The 23,656-nt window shown below is 45.5% G+C and overlaps 1 protein-coding gene across 1 annotated transcript in view; it reads left to right on the top strand.

Moving 5' to 3' along the window:
• Window positions 1-2,377: 2,377 nt before the first annotated feature.
• SEC13 (SEC13 homolog, nuclear pore and COPII coat complex component) overlaps window positions 2,378-23,656 on the top strand; it is a 26,752-nt gene continuing 5,473 nt past the window's right edge. The window contains exons 1-8 of the mRNA XM_032458955.1: window positions 2,378-2,499; window positions 5,309-5,353; window positions 7,539-7,654; window positions 9,848-9,999; window positions 10,424-10,557; window positions 17,927-18,060; window positions 18,454-18,577; window positions 19,508-19,654. Of these exons, the coding sequence (XP_032314846.1) occupies window positions 2,497-2,499; window positions 5,309-5,353; window positions 7,539-7,654; window positions 9,848-9,999; window positions 10,424-10,557; window positions 17,927-18,060; window positions 18,454-18,577; window positions 19,508-19,654 (855 nt within the window). The 5' untranslated portion in view covers window positions 2,378-2,496. The remainder of the gene's footprint in view (window positions 2,500-5,308; window positions 5,354-7,538; window positions 7,655-9,847; window positions 10,000-10,423; window positions 10,558-17,926; window positions 18,061-18,453; window positions 18,578-19,507; window positions 19,655-23,656) is intronic.

Here is a 23,656-nt window from a genome sequence, read left to right as displayed (position 1 = left end):
GCTCTGGGGGGCTCTGGGACAATCAGGGCTGGGAAGTGACTGTGCTCTTATTGTACACCTTATTTCTCTGTATCTCTGGCTTGTGCTCTTTGTAATTAATGGGATTTGTCTGCCTTTTCAACACTATACTGAGCAATAACAATAAATGCACACGTGGAAATGCAGACACGGTACACATCACCAGGCCTTTTTCCGCAGGACAGCTGGGCCCCTGCCCTCCATGAATTTGAACTCAGAGGGAAAACGAGTGACTGGGCGGGAAAGGCACTTTGCCCAAGGGTGCACAGCTCAGGGGCAGTCTCTCTCCTTCCACCAAGTCACACTTTTTAACTGTTCACCATTTGAGGGAGGCACGTTCAGCCTGCTATGAGTCTTTAACCTTCCATGAGGAACAGCTGACAATCCCAGAGGGCAAGACTTTGGGGGAAGAGGCCTCAGGAGGATGAAGAGGAGGAGATTCAGGGTCAGAGGATCTGGGAGGTCGAGGTACAAATTAGGGGTGGCTAAAAATAGCTTGATATGGGGTCTGGGATTAACCGGAGGGAGGTGATGGGAGATACGGACAAAGGATGTAGGTAGCACCCACTACTGGGGTGGGGGGGGTGGGCAGAGAGGAGCCTGGCACACTCAGAGTCTGAACTTCACAATCTTCTGCTGAGGATAAGCAGAGAACAAGCATGTGTCCCAGACCGAGAGATGGTCCCATGTTGGTCCAGAGGTTGAGGGTCGCGCACACACACGCACACTCACACACTAAAATCCAGCTCTTCTCAGGATAAACTGACCCCCGGATCAAGCATCAAAGGCCCAGCCAGCATCCAAACCCAAACCCAGTTTCACATCCCAACACCAACCTTCCAGAGGAGGTATTATTACGATTCCTACTTAACAGAAGAGGAGACAGCGCTCCGAGAGGTGAAGGGTGTGCCCACCTAGGAAGTAGGAGATACGATAATGGTATCTAGAGGTCTTGATGCCAGAATCGGCACTCAAAACCTTTCAGTTCCCCAGGAAATACTTTAATGAATAAGATACAGTTGCACTGTTTGTCCCAAATCCCCAGTCTCTCCAACTCCAATATGCCTACATCAGGGAATTCCTTTAATAACAACTATGCCCTGTGCATTGCATTTGTATTATATCTAATGTTTCATTGTTCCCCTTTTCTACTCGAGGAAAGTGAGGTTCAGAAAGCAGTGATATGATTTGATCACCCAGAGAATCAGCAGCACATCTACAGATTCAAGACGAGGGCCTGGCCCTTGAAGGACAGAAGGCCCAAGGGCCCCTCCCTCTTTGTTCCCTGCAAGATTTTCACCATAAGCACCAGCCCCTCACACCCCTGCAATATTTTTCCACTAGAAGGAAATTACCCATCTTGAAAGCTGGGGTTGGAGTAGAAGGATGGGTTGCTGCCCGGTGGCCCAGCCCTGAGTTCTGTAAGCCCCTACTCCCCTGAGCCCCTCTCCAAAGCGCCTTGGTCTGGGTCTGTCACATTCTCTGAGCCTTAACATCATCCCTCCAGCAGTGACCATCTCCTGCTAGGACTCTTCCCTCCAGTTTCAAGAGGACACTGAGGGATTCTGACTCACCCAAGGGGAGCCTAGGCTCCACCCTAGGTCATTCAACTCCTTAAAGCCAAGAGGCGCCCAAGGGCTGCCAGACCATGTGTAGTTGGGGGGAGCCCCCAGGCTCTGTTCAGCTGTACAGCATTCTCCCTGTGCCAGTAGGAGGCCAGGGACCTAAGGATTGGGGGAAACTGGGAGTTGGATCTTGGGTTCTGGCTGCAGGAGCCTGGCTGAGATTCCCACCTTGCCTGGGGAGTGTACCTGGTGGGCCAGACTCACAGGATCCCAGAGCTGTGAGGAAGGGGCAGTTTGGAGGCAGGGGTCCTCTGGCTTAGAGAGGGAAGGTGAGAAGCTCAGCCTCTGGTAGGGGGTTATTCCCTGCCCTTCTCTGCCCCTGGTCCTAGCCTTGGGTCCTTAGGAGATACTAACAACAAAGAAGTACTAGGACCAGACTACTCTCTACTCCTCAAAACTAATCAACTACAATGTTCATCATAAGACCAGTCGCACCCAGAACCGCAGAGAAGTGGGTGAAGGTGCAGTTATATATGAATCCTTTTTTTTTTTTTTTTTTTTTTCCGTGTATGGATCACAAGAAAAGGGAACGCTTGGTCAGGACAGAAGATAGGCTGGAGCTTCAGATTCCAAAAATCCCCGGATCGGGGTCGCTGTGGAAACGAGAGTCCCACCCGCCTTGGTCTCGCGTTCCGCGCGGAGAAGGGGAGGGGCCGTGGGAGGGCTTGGAACCGCCCCCTGAAAGGCGCGGAACCCTTGCGCGAGCGGAGCGCGCTGCTGCCCGGAGGCTCCTTGCTGGGACTCGCCGGCCTGCCAAGCCCGGCGCCGGAAGTGAGCTGTTCGGAGTCGCCGGGACCTGCCACGTCCGAGGCCTGGCGCTGCCGCCGCCGCCGCCGCCGCCGCCGCCGCAACCATGGTGAGTTTAGGGCTGGGGTCGCCGAGCAGGGTCGCCGCCCTCCCGGGTTCCTTGCCGCGCTGACGTTCAAGCCTCGGGTCGGGGCCGTTCAGCTCTCCAGTACTACTTCGGGTTGTGGGGGTGGGCTCTGGCCCTGCGGGTTCGGACCTTTCGGAAGGAGAGGCCGGGGGAGGCCGCGGAACCTTCCGGAACTCTGAGGGCCGCGCCGCTACCGCGTCTCCTGCTCCTTCCTTACCTTCTCTTCCCTCAACGATTGAAAACAAAACCAACAACACCGTAGTAGCCACTGTATACTGAACCCTTACTTAGTTCGAGCATTGTTCCTAATCTCAGCCTGCTACCAGCCCCGTGAAGTCGGTGCTGTTATTATCGACCTATATAGGAGGCAGCTGGAGGTTCACAGAGGTGAATCCAACTGCCCAGCGAGCAAGTGGCGGAGCTGAGATTCAAACCCTCAATCATTCCCTTCTCCAACCTCCCCCTCCCCCGGCAGAAATGTTTGTGGAACAGTTGACTGGCCCAGGGCCCCGAGGTATGACGGACTCCTGGGGAAACTGATGTAAGGATGAGCTGAATGCCACTCTGAGACAGGGGCTCGGGATTTTAAACTCCTGTGGTATCCACAGTGTACGTTCAGTCCTCACTTACTCATCCAGTGAATGACCGCCCATGAGAACTAATGGTTGGAAGCATCTAGCCTGAGCCTAGCGCGGAGTGGGGTTCAGTAAATCAGTGCTCTCAGAAGGATGGGTGGGCCTGGGGTTTTGAGGGAACCTGGGTGAACCCAGAAGTCAGGACACTTGGTTTGGTTCTTGCTCTGCAGGGGACTGGGTTTTAAATCACTTGGGGGAGGGTTGACATCTGCTGCTTCAGCTGCTGAATAGAGGTGGGATCAAACTGGGGCTTGACACTCAGTTCTTTCTACATGAGTTTTTAACTCATTAACTGATTCTGAAGAGCTGAATTGTTTTGAGGACTGTCTCTTACTACTTAACAAACACCGGGCAGCTTGAAGTGCTCAGGAGGAAGGACTTTTTTAAAACGAGTTTTAAAAAACAGAACAGGCACTTGTTCAGAAGCATGGCTGCCCAGTTCTGATTGATGGATGAGAGTGATTCAAAATGAATATTGAGGGAGAGGGTATAGCTCAGTGGTATAGTGCGTGCTTAGCATTCACAAGGTCCTGGGTTCAATCCCCAGCACCTCCATTAAGTAAATAAATAAACCTAATCCCCCTGCCTCCAAAAATTAATGCTGGTTATCTCCAAGGTCCTTTGGTGACCTAGTATGAAACTCAGTAAGCTTTCTTCCTGACTCTACTTAGCCCTCAGCCATTGATTTAGGGAATTGGATGTAACAACTACCCTATGTCATCAAGTGGAAAGCTTTGTGAGCTGGGAGTTAGCAGGTGGGGCTCTTTTCACAGCTCCAGCTTTAACTCACTCTGTGACTTGAGCAAGCGCTTTCTCTCTGGGCTCCTTCATTTCCTTAGCCTGTCAGGTGACTCTGATTAACTCTGCCCTTCGCCCTTCCCAGCGCGCACGTGAGAGCACTTTGTAACGCTGACAGCTTGGCACTCACAGGAGATGCTTCTCTTTATCTTCCTTAGTTGCCTTTGCAGCCCTCGGGGGCCCACTTTGTAGGGAGTCTAGACTTTGATGAGAGAGCCTGTGCTTCCTTCGTACATACCTTTTGAACTGCTTTGCAGCCATCCTCTTCCAGTGTCCACCTTTCTGAAAAGTCAAGTCCTATTTCTACCTGCAGGGCTTGTGCTGGGAAAAGATGAAATGGGGGAAATGGTAAGAAATTAGTTCCAATCTGAAACCTCCTTTTCAGTCCCTTTTCTATCCCAAGAGTTTTGAGAGAATAGTGGCTGAGCAAAGTAAAACTGTCCTTTTTTGTTCATTTATTTATTCAGCAGATGGTCACTGAGTTCCTTCTGGTTGCAAAGCACTGTGCTGGGTGATTTGAAAGGATTCAGCACTCCAGGCAGCTCACCTTCTGGTTGGGAGCAGAAACAGCTGAAAGTGTTGTAGATATTCGGTGTTGAAGATATTCAGAGGAGTTCAGCCAGTTGGGGAATCTGGGAATCTTCAAGAAGGCGAGGGGCAGTGGGGCGGAGGTGGTGTGGCATAATTTGAGCTGGACCTCAAAGAAGGCGTAGGAAGGTGATGACCGTGGCAGCTGTGTTCCAGCCCTACAAACTGGGATCTGTCACAGGTAGTGGACCGGGAAGCAGCCTCAGAGAAAGTTGAATCAATTCTCAGAGTCTTAGGTATTAACCCTGTTATGCAAACAACTGCCTGGAACATCAGAGGCCCTGTCATCTAAGACGAGGACCCCAGCCGTAGCTTCCCCAGGGTCCCTTTCACCCTCAGAGGTAGCCAGGACTGCTCACCATCCCCGACTCTTTGCTCATCTTATTCCCTCTGCTTGGACTGTATGTTTTTTCCCTGTGCCATCTGGCAATTCCTCATCATTTGAGCCCCCGTTCATGTCCACCACCACCAGCCCCTCAGGCTGCTGTAGCACATGTAAACTATCGTTAATGTATTAATCTTGCCATGTTAGGGTTGCTTACATGCAGGCTTCTCAGGGGTGAGATGGACCTCTTACTCCTGTCTATATCTCTAGTCCCCTGGCACATGCTTGGCAAAACGACGGCTTCTTAGAGTGAACGTTTACTGGATGAATGAATGAATGAATGAACAGTTGTGGGCAAGAACTTTAGAAATGATCGGTGGATTTAACGAGATGATTGCATTCTAACTGCCATCAGTTCATTTACCAACAATATGTTTGGTTCTAGGTGTCAGTAATTAACACAGTGGATACTTCACATGAGGACATGATTGTAAGTATTCCTTTAGCCCTTCCTTGTGGGCTGGGAATAGGGCATGTCTGTTGACCATTCATAAATCCAGTGAGGCTTTGCAGCCTTTACCAGTCAGGCTGTAGCCTCAGGGGTATGGTCAGTCTCCCAGCAATACCCTCTGAGTTGGCAGGGCTGGGGCAGTCTGGTCACTCTCTGGCAGGAGAAACCTGGGAACAGTTTGTAGCTCAAGGCCCTCAGTCTTCTGGCCAAAAAGGTAACCTGCTATGGAATGGGTTGGGAGTGGGTGCAGAGGTTTGAAATAGTCTTCCAGCCTGTGTTCCTCTTGCTGCCACTTCTTAGCCCCATTGGGAAGGGGGTTAAAAGAAGAAAAAGTAGGAAGATGACTCAATACAAAGACAGAGCCAGGCAGGACCACCACAGACAGCAGGCCAGACTTCTTTGAACCAGAAGTCATTAATTCAGGGTGTTTCTTGAGAGGCAAACACAGGGATTAGTATAAGAGGACAGGGCTTGGGAGAAGGTCCAGAGGTTAAAGTCTCCAGCAGCAAAGATGCAGAATCTGCCTCCTGCAGGGCCAGGGGGTCCAGCAGCCTTTGAACAAGACCCAGGTCAGTCAGCCTGTAGCATTTCATCCCAGGCGTCCTGCCTTCAGTCTGCCCACCAGCGGTTGCTTCTGGGCTTCTGAGAGGTTGCCTGGTCTTGAAACTGTAAGAACACACCTTTTTGGAGACAGCCTGGCACCTTGTGTAAGAAGATCCAATCTGGGACCCCCATCTAAGTTGCCTGTGCCAGCCTTGATTCCTCATAGCTAAAATGGGAAAGATCATGCCACCTATCTGTGTGGGTTCATCTTGAGGAACAGATGAGACAAAGTAGTAATGACTAACGTCTGCGTGCTCACTGAGCATCACACCCCACGCTAAACACTGTTCATTCCGTGTCTCACTTAACCTTCATAACAACCCTTGAAGCAGACACCATCATTCGCTCCATTTAAAGATAAGGAAACTAAGGTTCAAGGGGGTTAGGAAATTTTTCCAAGGTTGCACAGCAGATAGCTTAAGGAGATAGGACTTAAATCTCTTAGGTTCTATGCCCTGCTTCCTCCCGAAGTGTGTGATCACACTGTGCAGGAACAGTGCTTCAGAAATAGACTTGCAGCCAAGATATGTCTTAACACCTGCCCTGCCTGCCTCCAAGAAGCCAAGACCTGGAAGAGTGGAGGGGATTGACTTCCCAAGAAGAATCAGGGTGCTTTCCTTGGGTAGGGAGGTGAGGAAGGAATGTTGAAACAGGGAATGATTGTTTCCCTGTGAAAGGAGGTAATTCCTCCTGTTGGCAGCGAGAGTGACAGCTAATAGCTCCTGAAACCCCCAGGGTGCGACAGCTGAGGAAAGCGGCACCTGTTGAAATAGGCAGGGCCAGCAAGCAGGAGGGGCTAGTAAGTTCAGTGAGGCAGCAGGCAGAGTGGCTCAGAGGAGCCATCGCCCCGATAGGTGGAGCTGTGGGCAGGGCCCAGCCCTGGGTCTGGGTTGCCAGGCAGCACTGATGAAGTCAGTTCATCAGTGATGAGACCAGCAACATTTAAGGCATGGGCGGAGAGTCTGGGGTACTGGGCACACGAAGGAAAAGGTCAAGTAGAAACCTGGGAACCAAGGCCCAAAAGCGTCCACGGCTGTGGGTGGAGGAAGGAGCCCAAATGTCTGGGTGGAGCCCAGTGTCCAGGCCAGATGTGCACCACAGGGGCCCTGACTGGGGCCTACAGGCAGTCATACCTGCTTCTTGGGGTGAACGTTCTTGGGGTCAGCTTTAGCCCTGGGTTCTGGGGGCCGAGCTGACATCCCTAGTAGCCCACGGAGCCTCAGAACCCAGTGCGGCCTGAGGAAGGAGGAAGAAGAGGGAAGCTAGGCAAGCTGCTTTTCTCCCATTCCCACCCTATAGGACAGGATTGGAAGGACTTCCCCTGTGATGTAAAGAAAAGCAGCTGGGTGTGGTTTTTCTTGTCCCTTTCAGAAAGATATGGCCTGTCAGAGAAGTGACAATGTTGACATGCTAGCTTCCTGCCTGGTAGTGATGATTCTTTGAGAGTCAACTAATTTCAGGTAGATTCTGGTCCAAACTAGACTCTGTCCTGGTGCCTGCCCCACCCCAACCCCACCCCGGGCTCAGCCTGCAGGCTTCCCGAGCTACCCTCTCTTTGCAGCATGATGCCCAGATGGACTACTACGGCACCCGCCTGGCAACCTGCTCGTCCGACAGGTCCGTGAAAATCTTTGACGTTCGCAATGGAGGCCAGATCCTCATCGCCGACCTCAGGGGGTGAGTGCAGCCAACCCTGGGCAAGGTCTCAGAGAGTTTGGGCTTGAACACGGCAGGGAAGGCTGAGAGCCCAGATCAGAGCAGCCCGCAGTGCGGTTAGCGGAGCAGACACCTGGCCCCAGCCAGCCTGCTGCCCTCAGCAGGCGTCCCAGGCTGGTGGAGTTGGGAGCGCATCCCGGCTTTCCCGCCCAGATGTCACTGAAAGCCCTTGAGCAGGAGAGTCACTTTCCCTTTGGAGCCTTCACCCGCTCACCCTCAAAACAGGCTGATGCTGTCCCCTGCCCCCAGGTAGAGCCCATTCCCAGCAAGCTCTCAGTAGTTACTGCTATTTTTAAAAGTGGGGAACTGCCTTTTTTTTATTTTAACAAATTGAGCCCACATGATCTAAAGTGACTCAAGCATGGTAATGTCAGCATGTGACAGTAACTGTATAAATCCCGTAATTCTGCCTGTCTGCCCATGGCAGGTACTCAGTGAACATTTGTGGCTGTTTGATTTACCTTTCCCCCTGCTGAGTTTCTTGAGGTCCTCGCTCTCAATTTTAGGGCGTCACACTAACGCTTTCCCTCAGTTCATTACCTCAAATAGGTAGGGGTTCTTAACCTGGGTCCCAGGGATCTCCTAGGGTTCTGTGGGTAGAATTCAGGGGGCAGTGAATTGGGAAAGGGGAAAAATCAGGGCTTTATTTTCAGTGACTGATACTTAGTATTTCCTTCAATTACGGGTAAAGGCCAGGAGCCGCAGTAGTAGTCATAGTGCCAGTCAGTTTGTTTCCAGTAGAAGTCACAGCTCTTTTTATGTCACATGACAGTTGTCGCTTTCTCAGAACAGCATTTATGCTCATCACTGCTTTGAAATTAGAATGGTTATTAGACTTACCGCTGGAGTTTGTTACTTATATGTTAAAAAAGAAGCAGATGTATCACTATATCATAAATTATCTTTAATGTTTTGATAACTGTCTTTCAATGGAGTTGAGTTTCCTTTGTAATCCTAGCTCTATGGATTTTACCCATTATTCTGAGAAGGGACCATAACCGTCACCAGACTGCACAGGAGAGATTGTGAGTCCCTGACAAGTTCGCACTTGGTACACGTTTGTCAGCTGAATTAAAGAAGACACAGCCAAGTCAGTAGCCATTTGGGAAGACAGGCCTAGAAATTCCCCTCCCCCTGAGTGTCAGGAGTCGAGTGACTGGGAGTCAAATGCCACAGGGTAAGGACCAGCTGCCAGCACTGGCGGAGGCCGTCCTGTCTCTGTCACTCGGTCCTTTTGCTCTGTGTTTTTCTTCTGCCTAAAGGACATAAAATACTAGGGGGTGAAAAATTCACACACTCATTCTTTTTTCCCTCGGTTAAAACTATACTAGTTGTAGGACATTTGAGTCTACCGAGTTTCATTAGCAGCTCCTTTGTAGAGATGGAGACGGGCTGTTGTCCCAGCTGGAGGCTGTCTGCAGCCCCGGGGTGAGGGAGTGAGCCAGGAGCAGCACTCAGAGCCCACAGGCATTGAGCATTGAGTTTTTCCCTTTTCTTGTACCAAGCACTGCTCTGAGCTCTTTGTGTGAGTTATCACAGACATTTCCCTCATGACCTGTGTAAAAAGAAGTAAGAGACAAAGCCAAAGAGAGGCTGTGACCCTGGCCTAAAGTCAGGCAGCTAGGGGATGGTCACCTCTGTGCCACCTCTTGTGTGCTGGTGCCCCCTGCCGCACCCGGCAGCTGCAGGACAGCCCCAGTACAGAGCCCGGCACAGGGTACTGCTCACACAGTACTCACCAGGTGAATGTATAAAGCCGGGAAGAGAAGAGAGAGGCGTGACATGCCTTTTGAAGAAGTTAAGAGAGTGGTGGAAAGTATCAAAATGAAACGGTTCCTGCCTCCACAAGAGGCTGACCACCTGGGAAGATGAATAGTGATTCACTCTGCAGACACAGCGTGAGCCCTTGCAGGTGTAAACCCTGGACCGATCAGGGACTGCTGATGACAGCAGATGTAAGTGGTGCTGGCTGAAGTCTGGAGCAGGGAAGGGTTCCACCCAGTCGGGACAGAGGGGCTGACTCGCTTTCAGCCTCAGGGTCCTCACTGCCCAGTGAAGGCCCCTTTTGGAGTGACATTCTACAGCTCCCTTTCTGAAATTCTTAGACAGTTCTGTCTTGAGAAGCCATTCACTTCTGACCCTCTCGCCTTGCAGTCATGAGGGTCCTGTGTGGCAGGTGGCCTGGGCCCACCCCATGTACGGCAACATCCTGGCGTCCTGCTCCTACGACCGGAAGGTCATTATCTGGAAAGAGGAAAATGGCACCTGGGAGAAGACGCACGAGCACACGGGACACGACTCCTCAGGTACACTGAGCGTGGCACGCTGGGGAGGCCTCTGTCCTGGCTAGCGCCTGGCCGTCCCCGGGGGTGCTCCTCACCTGTCCTTTGGGCTTTGGTTGCTTTTCTGCTGGTCTGTCCACAGTGGAGGTGATGCCCTGAGACCTACAGCCAATCCAAAGCAAAATGAGAAAAGCAAAGGCAACACAGTGAGGGTTTTTTTTTTTAAGGTTTATTCATTTTAAGTACTGATCTTTATTCTCAGATTATAAGATAGGCTTTAGTGAATGAACTGATGATATTAGTAGGTGTTGGGTTTTTAAAATCTGCTTAATTAACAAAATTACAACTTCCCCAAGGGATCCCTGAAATTTTTTTTTTCTAAGAAATTTCGTGAAACAGTAAGTCTGGGAAATGAAAGTCAGCTCGCTGTGCCTCTCTCCCCCTGCAGTAAACTCTGTGTGCTGGGCCCCCCATGACTACGGCCTGATCCTGGCCTGTGGGAGCTCGGATGGCGCCATCTCCCTGCTCACCTACACCGGGCTGGGCCAGTGGGAAGTGAAGAAGATCAACAATGCTCACACTGTAAGTCCAGGCCCCACCCTTGTGCAGAGGGGAGCTCTGTGGCCTTGCCAGATGTCCCCTCTGGACTCCTTAGAGAGTGGCAGGAGCCGTGTCGCTGCTGTGTGGTGAGCCATTAGAGGGGGCTACTGGTCTGACATGCTTGGGAGAGCAGCTTTGAGCCTCTTTGCTCTGAAGCCAGACAGAGGCTGCATCCAAGGAGGCCGGGCTGCACCAGCCTCATTCGGCCCAGGGTAGGTTGGCACTGGTCCCTCCATGTCAGGGAGGGCCAGCGCACTGGCAGGGTGGTGGCAGCAGCCTGCCTACTTATCACTCTTGCTATGGGCACCTCAAGTTGACATGACCTGCAGTGGTCATTGGGATCCCCTGGAACTGAGTGGTATTATAACAGTATCATAGGAATTTAATTCTCTGTACTTCTTGTCATTGGACATTAAGGTTGAAACAGTCAAGAAAGCACTTTGTGGATGTGGGAGGATTGTTCAGTGGTAGCATGCATGAGGTCCTGGGTTCAATCCCCAGTACCTTCATTAAAAAGAAAGAACGGAAGAAAGAGGAAGGAAGGAAGGAAGGAAGGAAAGAAAAAAGAAAAGAAAAGAAAAGAGAAGAAAAGAAAAAAAAAGAAAAAAGAAAGCACTGTGGACAGTGGGGGGGAAACTCACATTTCTGAGCCTCTCTGTTGTGTGTCACGTAATCCTCACAAGCGTTTGTGAATGAAAGAAGGAACTGACAGATGTACAGATTTGCAGGGTCAGCAGTCCTGTTCTCATTTTATGATTAGGCAGGTGAGGCTCAGAAAAAGTAAGTGATTTAGAGAAGGCACTGTGCTGGGGTTAGGACCCTGGAATCCATGTGCCTTCTGTCTACACAGCAGTCCAGCTCTGATGGCCCCAACACTTCTGAAGGCTACCCTGATAGAAATTAGGAGCCCCCCGTATGACCCTGGCCTTCAGCAGTTCTCAACTTCGGGGGACCCACAGCCTGCCCAGCCTTCAAGGCCCCAGGAGCCTGTCTTAGGGTCTGGTTACTTGGGACCCTGTGACGCTCTTGCCGTGTTGTGGCTATTGTACGTAGTGCTGCTGTGACCATGGGGTTGCAGGTGTCTTTGAATTAAGGTTCCCTCCGGAGATATGCCCAGGAGTGGGATTGTTGGGTCATATGATAAATCTGTTTTTAGTCTTTTGAGGAAATCTCCATACTGTTTTCCATAATGGCTGCACCAAACTACGTTCCCATCAATAGTGTAGGAGGGTTCCCTTTTCTCCACAGCCTCTCCAGCATTTATTGTTCATGGACTTTTGAATGATGGCGATTTTGACTGATTTGAGGTGATACCTCATTGTAGTTTTGATTTGCATTTCTCTGATAATTAGTGATACGGAGCATTTTTTCATGTGCCAATTGGACATTTGTATGTCTTCATTGGAGAATTGCTTGTTTAGGTCTTCTGCCCATTTTTGGATTGGATTTGGGTTTTTTTGTTGTTGTTAAGTTGCATGAGTTGTTTAAATATTCTGGAAATTAAGCCCCTGTCAGTCTCATCTTTTGCAAATATTTTCTCCCATTCCATAGGTTGTTGTTTTATTTTGCTTATGGTTTCCTTTGCTGTGCCAAAGCTTAAAAGTTTAATTATGTACCATTTGTTTATTTTTGCTTTTATTTCTATTGCCTGGGTAGACTGCTCTAAGAGAACATTGCTAAGATTTATGTCACAGAATATTTTGCCTATGTTTTCTTCTAAGAGGTTGGTTGGTTTTTAATTGAAGTACAGTCATATTGTGTACTTGATAATGTGTAATTGATAATGTGTCAATTTCTGGTGTACAGCACAATGTTCAGTCATGCATTTACATACATATATTCATTTTCATTTTTTTCATTAAAGGTTATTATAAGATATGGAATATAGTTCCCTGTGCTATACAGAAGAAATTTTTTAATCTATTTTTATATATAGTGACTAACATTTGTAAATCTCAAACTCCCAAATTTATCCCTTTCCACCCCCTTTCCCCAGTAACCATAAGATTGTTTACTATGCCTGTGGTCTGTTTTGTAGATGAGTTCATAGTATCCTTTTTCTTTTTTTTTTTTTGTTAGATTCCACGTATGAGTGATATCATGACATTTCTCTTTGTCTTTTTGGCTTACTTCACTTAGAATGACAATCTCTAGGTCCATCCATGTTGCTGCAAATGGCATTATTTTATTCTTTTTATGGCTGAGTAGTATTCCGTTGTATAAATATACCACAACTTCTTTGTCCAATCATCTGTTGATGGACATTTAGGTTGCTTCCATGTCTTGGTTATTGTAAATAGTTTTGCATGATGGCCATTCTGACTGGTTTTGATTCGCATTTCTCTGATAATTAGCGATACTGAGCATTTTTTCAGGTGCCTATTGTCCATTTGTATGTCTTCACTGGAGAATTGCTTGTTTAGGTCTTCTGCCCATTTTTGGATTGGGTTATATGTTTTTTTGTTATTAAGTTGTATGAGCTGTTTATATATTCTGGAAATTAAGCCTTTGTCAGTCCCATTATTTTCAAGTATTTTCTCCCATTCCGTAGGTTGTCATTTTATTTTGCTTATGGTTTCCTTTGCTGTGCAAAAGCTTATGAGTTTAGTTAGGTCCCATTTGTTTATTTTTGCTTTTATTTCTATTGCCTGAGTAGACTACCCTTGGAGAACATTGCTAAGATTTATGTCACAGAATCTTTTGCTCATGTTTTCTTCTAGGAGATTTATCGTGTCTTGTCTTATGTTTAAATCTTTAAGCCATTTTGAGTTTATTTTTGTCTATGGTGTGAGGGAGTGTGCTAGCTTCATTGATTTACTTGTGGCTGTCCAGTTCTCCCAACACTACTTGCTGAAAAGACTGTCTTTTCTCCATTGTATAGTCTCACCTCCTTTGTCAAAGATTAACTGACTATAGGTCTGTGGATTTATTTCTTGGTTCTCTATTCTATTCCATTGATCCATATGTCTGTTTTTATGCCAATACCATGCTGTTTTGATTACCGTAGCTCTGTATTATTGTCTGAAGTCTGGGAGAGTTATTCCTTCAGTTTCATTCTTTTTCATTGGTATTGCTTTGGCAGTTCTGGGTCTTTTGTGATTCCATATAAATTTTAGTAGTTATTTGTCCTGGTTCTTTGAAAAATGTTATGGATAATTTGATAGGGATTGCATTAAATCTGTAGATTGCCTTGGGAATTATGGCCATTTTAACAGTATTGATTCTTCCAATCTAAGAGCATGTGATATCTTTCCATTTCTTTAAGCCATCTTTAATTTCCTTAATCAGTGTTTTGTACTTCTCCACATAAAAGTCTTTCATCTCCTTGGTCAGCTTTATTCCTAAGTATTCTATTTTTTTGGATGCAATTGTAAAAGGGATTGTTTCTTTACACTTCTTTTCTGATTTCATTGTTAGTGTAAAGAAATGCAACTGATTTCTGTATGTTAATCCTGTATCCTGCTACCTTGCCGAATTCTTTCATCAGCTCTAGTAGTTTTTGTGTGGAGCCTTTAGGGTTTTCTATATATAGTATGTCATCCACATATAGTGAGAATTTTACCTCTTTTCTTTCAATTTGGGTCCTTTTTATTTCTTTTTCTTGTCTAATTGCTATGGCTAGGACTTCCAATACTATGTTGAATAGAAGTGGACATCCTTGTTCCAGATTTTAGTGAGAAGGCTTTCAATTTTTCACCATTGAGTATTAGGCTGGCTGTAGGTTTGTCATAAATAGCTTTTATTATGTTGAAATATGTTCCCTGTGTACCTACTTTGGTTAGAGTTTTTATCATAAATGGGTGTTGAATTTTATCAGATGGTTTTTCTACATCTATTGGGATGATTATGTGATTTTTGTCCTTTCTCTTGTTGATGTAGTGTGTCACGTTGATTGATTTGCATATGCTGAACCATCCTTGTGTCCCTGGGATGAACCCAACATGATCATGGTGTGTGATCTTTTTTACGTGTTGTTGGATTCTGTTTGCTAATATTTTGTTGAGGATTTTTGCATCTATGTTCATCAATGATATAGGCCTGTAGCTTTCTTTTTTGGTAGTGTCTTTGTCTGGCTTTGGTATCAGTCATGGTGGCTTCATAGAATGAGTTTGGGAGTACTCCCTCCTCTTCAGTCTTTTGGAAGAGTTTGAGAAGGGTCAGTATGAGCTCTTATTTATATGTTTGATAGAATTCCCCAGTGAAGCCATGTGGCCCTGGATGTTTGTTTGCAGGGAGGTTTTTTATTGCTGATTCTATTTCATTTCTAGTGATTGATCTGTTCAAATGATCTGTTTCTTCTTGATTCAGTTTTGGTGGACTGTATGTTTCTAGAAGCTTGTCCATTTCTTCTAAGTTGTCCAGTTTATTGCCATATAGTTGTTCATAGTATTCTCTTAAGATTTTTTGTATTTCTGTGGTATTGGTTGTAATTTCTCCATTTTCATTTCTTAATTTGTTTATTTGTGTCCTCTCTCTTTTCTTCTTGGTGAACCAGGTTTGTCAATTTTGTTTACTCTTTCAAAAAACCAGCACTTGATTGATTTTTTTCCTATTGTTTTTTAAATCTTTATTGTATTTATTTCCCCCTTGATCATTATTATTTCTTTCCTTCTTCTGACTTTAGGTGTTTGTTTTTTGTTTTTTTTTTCTTTCAGCACTTTGAGATATGTTTGTATCTTGACTGCAGTGATGGTTGTACAGGGTATACCTATGTCAAAGTTCATCAAATTGTGCACTTTACGTGCTGTTAAGTCAATTCGATCTCAAAGCTGTGTTTAACATCTGGAGTATAAAGAATGCAAACTGTTACCAGTATGCAAGAACTCAAGGACTGTTGTTTCCATAAGCCTTTCCCGAGGTATCTACTAGAGAATATGCTTTAGACAACAAAAATGAGTAGAAAGACATCCATATAAATATATAGTTAATTATAAAGAACTAAGATTGAATGAGGTCCTGGCCATGTGCTTGGCTAAAGTACAACTGTTAAAAATGGTGTGCAGCACAAGCAGCTGGAGAACTAGACTTTTTAGTGTTGGTACCATTCACACAAAAACACCCCCCAAAACAAACAAACACTGTGGGGGAGAGTGGGGGGAGCATTGAAAACACTTTTTTTTTAATGTTTTTAGTAATCATATTGACGTTATTCTGAGGCTGTTCTATGTGTGAAATGAGATTAAATATTTATGTAGCAGTGAGCATCCCTAGCACCAGAAAGACATGTGAAATACAGTTTCTCATTAAAAGAAACCAGAGGTCTTGAGGAAATGGCTGATTCCTGATCTCAGGCAAGAAAGGTACAAGATGAGCCTGGAACATCTTGTCATTCCAGATCCAGATAGAGAAGAAACGACCAGTGACATACTTGGACGTACTCGTCAAAGGAGCCAGCTTGAACAGGCTCGTGCTGCCGAAGATGGGCAGCTTGAGTGTAAAACATTAGAATAATTGCAATGAACTGAACCCAAAACATAGCTTAAATCCATGAATTTATCCTGATATTTAAAAGAGAATCAGTCATCTTTGGAGAATGACAGAGAACTAGTTCAGAAAGAGTCAAGCATTTACCCTGCCTTTTCTATCAGATCTGTACCCCTGGGAAACCAAATGCTAATGAGTGGAATTGCCCCTACCTAGAATATTCCATGGAATAAGTGACAAAGAAATAAATAGAATGACAGTATCACCATTTTGTAATGCCCCATGAATTAAGAGATGCATAAATTAAGGACAGGCGTTAATAACATAGAAAGACAGTCTGACATCCTGTGCCTCCTGGTGAAGGAATACAAGACCACTGTAGTCTTGGCAAAAGGAACACCCCTGGATCTGAGCCAGTTTTGGACCCAGCTGACAGTTTTCAGGAATTTAGAGGAACATGTTGAACTGAGTATGCAAAAACAAAAGCCAGCCTGAGATGACCTTCAACAGGAAAATGAGAAGCTAAAAAAAGATCACAGGAGAAATCTGTAAGTTAGAAGATGCAAGAGGCATCCAAAAAATGTTAACACTGCTCACAATAGCTGTCATCAAAAAGTGTACAAATAAATACTAGAGAGGGTGTGGGGAAAAGGGAACTGTCCTGAACTGTTGGTGGGAATGTAGAATGGTGCAGCCACTATGGAAAACAGTATGGAGGTTCCTTAAAAAACTAAAAATAGAGCTACCATATGATCCAGCAATCCCACTCCTGGGCATATCAGAAAAAGACAAAAACTAATCTGAAAAGATAAATGTACCCTAGTGTTCATAGCAGCACTATTTATAGTAGCCAAGACCTGAAAGCAACCTAAGTGTCCATCATGTGTGTGTATATATGTATATACATATACAATGGAATATTACTTAGCCATGAAAAAGAAAAATACTGCCATTTGCAGCAATATGGATAGGCCTAGACTCACTACTAAGTGAAATAAGTCAGAAAGACAAATATTATATTGATGTCACTTACATGTGGAATCTAAAAAATACAAATTTACCTATATACAAAACAGAAACAGATTTACAGACATAGAAAGCAAACTTATAGCTACCAAGGGGAAAGGGAGGGGAGGGAGTGAGTATGGGATTAACAGGTACACACTACTATATATAAAATACATAAACAAGGATTTACTGTATAGCAGGGAACTCTATTCAGTATCTTGTAATAATCTATAATGGAAAGAATCTGAAAAAGAACATATAGATATATAACTGAATCACTTTGCTGTACACTTGAGACTAATGAAATATTGTAAATCAACTGTAGTTCAATAAAAAAGAGAATATTGCACTTTTTAAAAATATTTAAATGGCTAGACTAAACTAGTGGCTAGGGATACACATTTGGGTGACAAAGCTAAAAGAGATTAGAAATCAGAATAATGGGTAGTTACAGGGGGAAAGAGGGGCTGTGATTCAGGTAGGACACAGATGACAGGGCTTCTTGGGTAAATGGTAGTTTCATTTCTTGACCTGGTAGTGATTACAAGAATGCTTTAGAATAATTCATTAAGCCATATATTTATTTATTTTGTGTGGTTTTCTGAATCTGCCTTGTCTTCATATTTGTGTGGTTTTCTGAATCTGCCTTGTCTTCATATGTTTGGAAATTGTTCTGTTTCATAAATTCCTGAGACTCCTTCTTAATTCCTGCTTTAAATGCGTGTTTCTGAAAAAATACAAGCACTGTTAAGAATCCTTGAAGAGAGTTATGGGTGGCTAATCCTTAATTTATCAGAACATCTGTAATAATCCAGTCCTGAGAACTGGAGAGGAAATGAACACCAGCCTTGGGTCTGCAGAGGCAGGGTCCTTTTGCCAGGCAAAAAGACAGAGTCACCGCAAGTCTCCCTCCTTACAGATTGGCTGCAATGCTGTTAGCTGGGCCCCTGCCGTCGTTCCTGGAAGCCTCATAGACCAGCCATCCGGGCAGAAGCCCAACTACATCAAGAAGTTTGCCTCAGGCGGCTGTGACAACCTCATCAAACTGTGGAAGTGAGTGGGGTTGGCGAGCGTCTCCTCAAGGGGACGCTTCTTACCTTCCACCGTACCTACCAGGACTCAGCCTCAGTTCACCAGAAACACAGTCACCTTCTTTCCCGTCTGCCCGTAGAGTCAGTCTGTCAGAGGACATCCTTAAAAAAATCTTGCCCTTCTCTCAGGCACTTTTACTCCACCTGATTCCCAGCTACTGGAGCCTACTTGCTGGCTGTGGAGGAACAGAGCATTTCCTGGAGGGCTTCTTTATAGCTGGTGAACTGATTAAAACTCTGTAGGCTCAACAAATGGAATAGCTTCTCTGCCCCGTGGAACCCCGGGGTGGGGAGGAGTGGAGGTGTGGGAGTGGGCTGCTGCCTGCTGGGTTCTCCCTCCCATCTCCCCTGTTAGGGAGGAGGAGGACGGCCAGTGGAAGGAAGAGCAGAAGTTGGAAGCACACAGTGACTGGGTTCGAGACGTGGCCTGGGCCCCCTCCATCGGCCTGCCTACCAGCACCATCGCCAGCTGCTCCCAGGTCAGCTCAAGCCCGTGCAAGCGTCCGTGTCAGTTAACCTCAGGAAGCCCCATCAGCCCTACAGTCTCCTAGGGGAAGTCCCTGAGGGGTGAGGGCAGGAGATGGCCCCTTTAGACCAGGGCCAGTAGGAGAGCGCCTGGAGCCTGGTCATCATGCGGTGGAGTCTTGGTCAGAAGCCACAGTGGCTTTCTTCTAAGCCAAGAGCAGGACCCCGTCCTGATCCTTTCATGGGTAGGGAATGGAGGGGCCCAGTGTCATTTTGAGAGTGTTCCCAAGCAAGGACCAGGAGCAGTGGCAGATCCTAAGACCCTGGGCTCATCTCCCTACTCACTCTTCCCAGACTGCATGTGACAAGCCTTTATTACATGCTGCTACCACGCAGGGTGAGAGTTAAGCCAGGCCTTCTACGTCATTTGAGATTTGAGCCTGTTCTGCTTAGTCCTGAATTTGAGAGAGTTTTTTTGTTGTTTTGTTTTGCTTTGTCCCTTCTCTTTCTCTGAGCATGGTTTTTATTTATTTTTTGAGCCTGGTTTTTAGACAGCTATACCCATTCAGTTGAGAAAGTTCAGAAGGAGCCAGAGGGAGCCAAAACCAGGAAGCAACTTGGCAGATGTGATGAAAGCCCCAGAGAAAATTTGAGAATTAGCAATTAGCAGTGCACAGGCCATATCTGAAACCAGTATGAGGACAGGAACCTGAGAGACACCTGAGCAATTTGAAGTGTGTTCCTGGGGCAGACGGATAAAAGCACAGGTGCCAGGCTACAAGTTGGTTGTCAAAGCTACAGACACCCTGGAGGCCCTTGGCTGTGCTTTGCCCTGAATCTCCCACCCTGTTCTGGCGCGGGTCCAGTATGGCTTCAGATGGGGAGGCTGTCATAGGTGCAGGATTGCTCCCCCCATCTCCTGACTCTAGCTTGTCTTTTCCCAGGATGGTCGAGTGTTCATTTGGACCTGTGACGATGCCTCGGGCAATACATGGTCCCCCAAACTGCTGCACAAGTTCAATGATGTTGTATGGCACGTGAGCTGGTCCATCACAGCCAACATCCTGGCCGTCTCAGGCGGAGACAACAAGGTACCTACACCGTATTTTCATGACCTGTCACACAGGGCCCTGTTTGGTCTTCACTTTGCCCACCAGAGAGCGCTGTTGAACCTGCCATCTGATGGCAGCTTGGGAGGAACCTGAATGAAGAGTGTTTTGAGTATGTCTCATATTTTCATCTTTAACTCTTAACATCGCCAGCCCTGAGGGGTGGTGTCCCTCTGGTACAGATGGGAGAGAGGCTCACAGAGGCAATTTGACTTGCATACAGGTCACAAAGCTGTTTGGTGGCAGAGCCAACAATCAGGCCCAAGGTAAATCGAAAGCCTCTGCCCATCATCCTGACCATTTGACAAGCTCATATCCAAGGTAACGTTTAGCTAGCTCTGGCCTAAAAGCAAGCAGCTGAGGAAAAGAATTCATAAACAAAAGCTAAAAGATTAGGGGTAGGGAGTTGTCCAAAACACCTAAGAAGCATATTTTTAAAAATCAGTGCAATTCATGAGTACTTACTGTACACCCACTGTGTATCTCGTCCTGCTGTGCTGTGAGCCACACAAAGGAAGGGACGTGGAACCCAAGTGTCCACTGGAAAACCTGGTAGAACAAAGACTAGCCCTGGGCAGGATCACAGCAGAACAACGTACTCGAAAAATCATGACGCTGCATTTGAGACCTGCCTTATAAAGCTGGGGACCTTCTGCCTTAGAGGGGAAGTCAGCTGGGCAGATAGCAATGGCTTATTTCTCCTTCTTGTCTACAGGCAGCTTTTCTTAATTGTGGTAAAATACATACAACCAAGGTTACCATCTTATCCACTTTTAAGTGTACAGGTTAGTGGTCTTAACTGTATTCACACTGTTGTGCAGCCATCACTGTCATCAATCCAGAACTCTCCATCCCAGACTGAAATTCTGCACTCAGTAAACCGCCCCTCCCCCGGCCCCCAGCCACCTCCCATTTTGCTTTCCCTCTCTGTGAATGGACTATTCTAGGTCCCTTGTGTGAGTAGGATTATACAGTATTTGTCTTTCTGTGGCTTATTTCACTTAGCGTAGTGTCTTCATCTGTGTTGTGGCATTTGTCACAGTTTCTTCCTTTTTAAGGCTAACACTCCATTGTGCCACATTTTATATATCCATTCTCTGTTGATGGACACTGGGGTGCATCTACCTTTTGATTGTTGTGAATAATGCTGCTGTGCATGTGAATGTCCAAGACCCTCTGCAGACAGCTTTTACCCAGAATATATCCCTTTCGTGTTCAGTGGTCCCAGAAAGATCTAGCAGATCCTATCTGAAAGCCATAGAATTTGAGCTGGAATAAATCTCAAAGGACAGCTAATCCAACCCTATTTCTAGTGCGTGCCAATGTCAGGACTAGAACCCAGGTTTGGCGGCACCCAGGACAGGCCAGCGTGCCCCAACTGGCTTCAGTGGTGTTTACAAGGCAGCAGGCAGGCACCTGGTTGTACATTCCATGTTTCGGGGTCTGCTGTCTTTATGCTTCCTACTCTTCCTTGTAAGCCTGTTTCCTACGAAGCTCCGCTCTCTTGCTGTCTCCGTAGCATTCCTTTTGCTGAAGGACCTCGTGTGTTTTCACTCCAGAGCATTCTGTACAGTGCATGTTTAGTGAATGAAGTCTATCCCTAAGGCAGAAGTTCTTAAAATAACTTTTTAATCAAATTAACACATGTACATAGCTTAGGTAGTTTTTATTAGGTTGATTTTTTTATAATGCAATCTAATTTTCCCTCTCCAGGGACAAACCTTTTCAACTCTTAGCTGTTTCTTCTGCTGTTTACTTCAGTGTAGAAATAACATACTTGTTAATTTGTTGTCTTCATCTGCCACAGTTCTCAAACGTTAGCATTGGTAAACTAGTTAAAACAAACTACCCCTAGAGCTTCCGAATCAGTGAATCTGGGCTGGGACCCAACAATTTGCATTTTTAGCAAGTTCCCAGGCACTCTGGTTTGGGGGCCACACTTTGAGAACCACTACTCTCTACCCCACATCCTCTCTCTGAAGCTGTGTCATCTTGGTTCAACAGCATCATGTTTACATTATTACTTTTGTTATTTCATGTTACATCACTACTCACAGCATTGCCTGTTGGCTGCTATTGTTTATATGTTTTGGGGGGGAGGGTGTTTTTTTTATTACAGTTCGACTGCATTTACACATTATATTGCATGTAAATACACATATATAGTACACTGTACTTTTTTTAGTTTACATATATGTACTAATTATTGTTTTTAATAAAAGATTAGATCTTTAGCTTTTAAACTTACATAATTATCAAAGAAATAAAGCCAACTACAAAATAAGAATCAACAGAATGCAGTAATCCAATCATAAAGGAGAGGCAAATGTGCTTACACATATTCAGGAAATCAAAATAATAGTTCATTTGTGTCCTTATTTACAATTTTTTCGATTCCTCATATAAATAATGTCATATGGCATTTTTCTTTATATGCTTTTTTTAAAACTGGTTTTTTCCAGTTTTATTGAGATGCAATTGACACACCTGTGTAAGTTTCAAGTGTACAGCGTAATGGTTTGACTTGCGTATACTGTGAAATGATTACCACTATAAATTCAGTCAGCATCCATCCTCTCATAGATAACAATAGGAGAATGCCAAAAAAGAAAAAACTTTTATTTTCCTTGTGATGTTAACTCTTAGGATCTACTTGCGACAGTTTTCATATGTCCCAGAGCAGTGTTACATGTATAGTCATGCTAGACATGACGTCCCTAGTACTTAGTTATCATGCAGCTGGAAGTTCATGTGTTTGGACCATCTTCCTCCTATTTCCCCTCCCCCTACATCCTGCCTCTGGGAACCACAAATCTCATCCCTTTTCCCATGAGCTTGGGTTTTTGTTTTTAGATTGCACCTACAAGGAGATCATACATTTTTTTTCTGTCTGACTTACTTCACTTCGCATATTATATCCATCTGTGTTGTCACGAATGGCAGGATTTCCTTGGTTTTTGTGACAGAATAATAGCCTGTTGTATATATACGTACACCATAACTTCTTTGTCCAGTCATCTGTGGATGGACACTTAGGTTGTTTCCATGTCTTGGCTGCTGTAAGTGCTGTTACGAACATGGGGGTGCAGATACCTTTTCAAGTTAGTGTTTTCATTTTCTTTGGATATTTACTCAGAAGTGGAATTGCTGGATCACATGGTACTTCTGTTTTTAATTTTTTAATGATCCCTCCATACTGTTTTCTGTAGTGACTGCCAGTTTACAGTCCCACCAGCAGTGCCCAAGGCTTCCCTTTTCTCCGCATTCTCGCCGGCATTTGTTACCTCCTGTTTGGTTTATAACAGCCATTCTAAGAAGCATGTGGTGATACCTCCTTGTGGTTTTGATTTTGTTCCCCTAATGACTAGTGCTGTTGCATGTTTACATGTATCTCTTGGCCTTTCATGTATCGTCTTTGGAGAAGTGTCTTCTCAGGTCTTTTTTAATTGGATTGTTTGGTTCTTTTGCTGTTGAGTTGTGTTAAGTTCTCTGTATAATGTGGATATTAACCCCTGTCAGACATGTGGCTTGCAAATGTTTTTTCCGATTCTATAGGTTGACTTTTCACTTTGTTGGTCATTTCTTTTGCTATGCAGAAACTTTTTAGTTTGATGTACTCCAGCTTGTTTTTTGATTTTTTGCTTATGCATTAGGTGTCATATCCAAAGTATCATTGCCAAGACCCAAGTCAAGGAGCTGCTTCCCTATATTTTCTTAGGATTTTTATGGTGTAAGGTCTTATGATTAAGTCTTTAACCCATTTCTAGCTAATTTTTGTGAGTGGTGTAATATAGGGGTCTAGTTTCATTCTTTTACATGTGAGTATCCAGTTTTCCCAGTGCTGTATATTGAAGGGACTGTCTTTCCTCCAGTGGTCAGATATTAGTTGATTGTATACACATGGGTTTATTTCTGAGCTTTTAGTTCTGCTTTATTGATGTATTGGTTTTTATGCCAGTACCATACTATTTTGATTACTATAGA

The sequence above is a fragment of the Camelus ferus genome, chromosome 17 (genome assembly GCF_009834535.1).
Source record: "Camelus ferus isolate YT-003-E chromosome 17, BCGSAC_Cfer_1.0, whole genome shotgun sequence".
Classification (NCBI taxonomy): domain Eukaryota; kingdom Metazoa; phylum Chordata; class Mammalia; order Artiodactyla; family Camelidae; genus Camelus; species Camelus ferus.
This window is presented reverse-complemented; position numbering and strand designations above follow the sequence as displayed.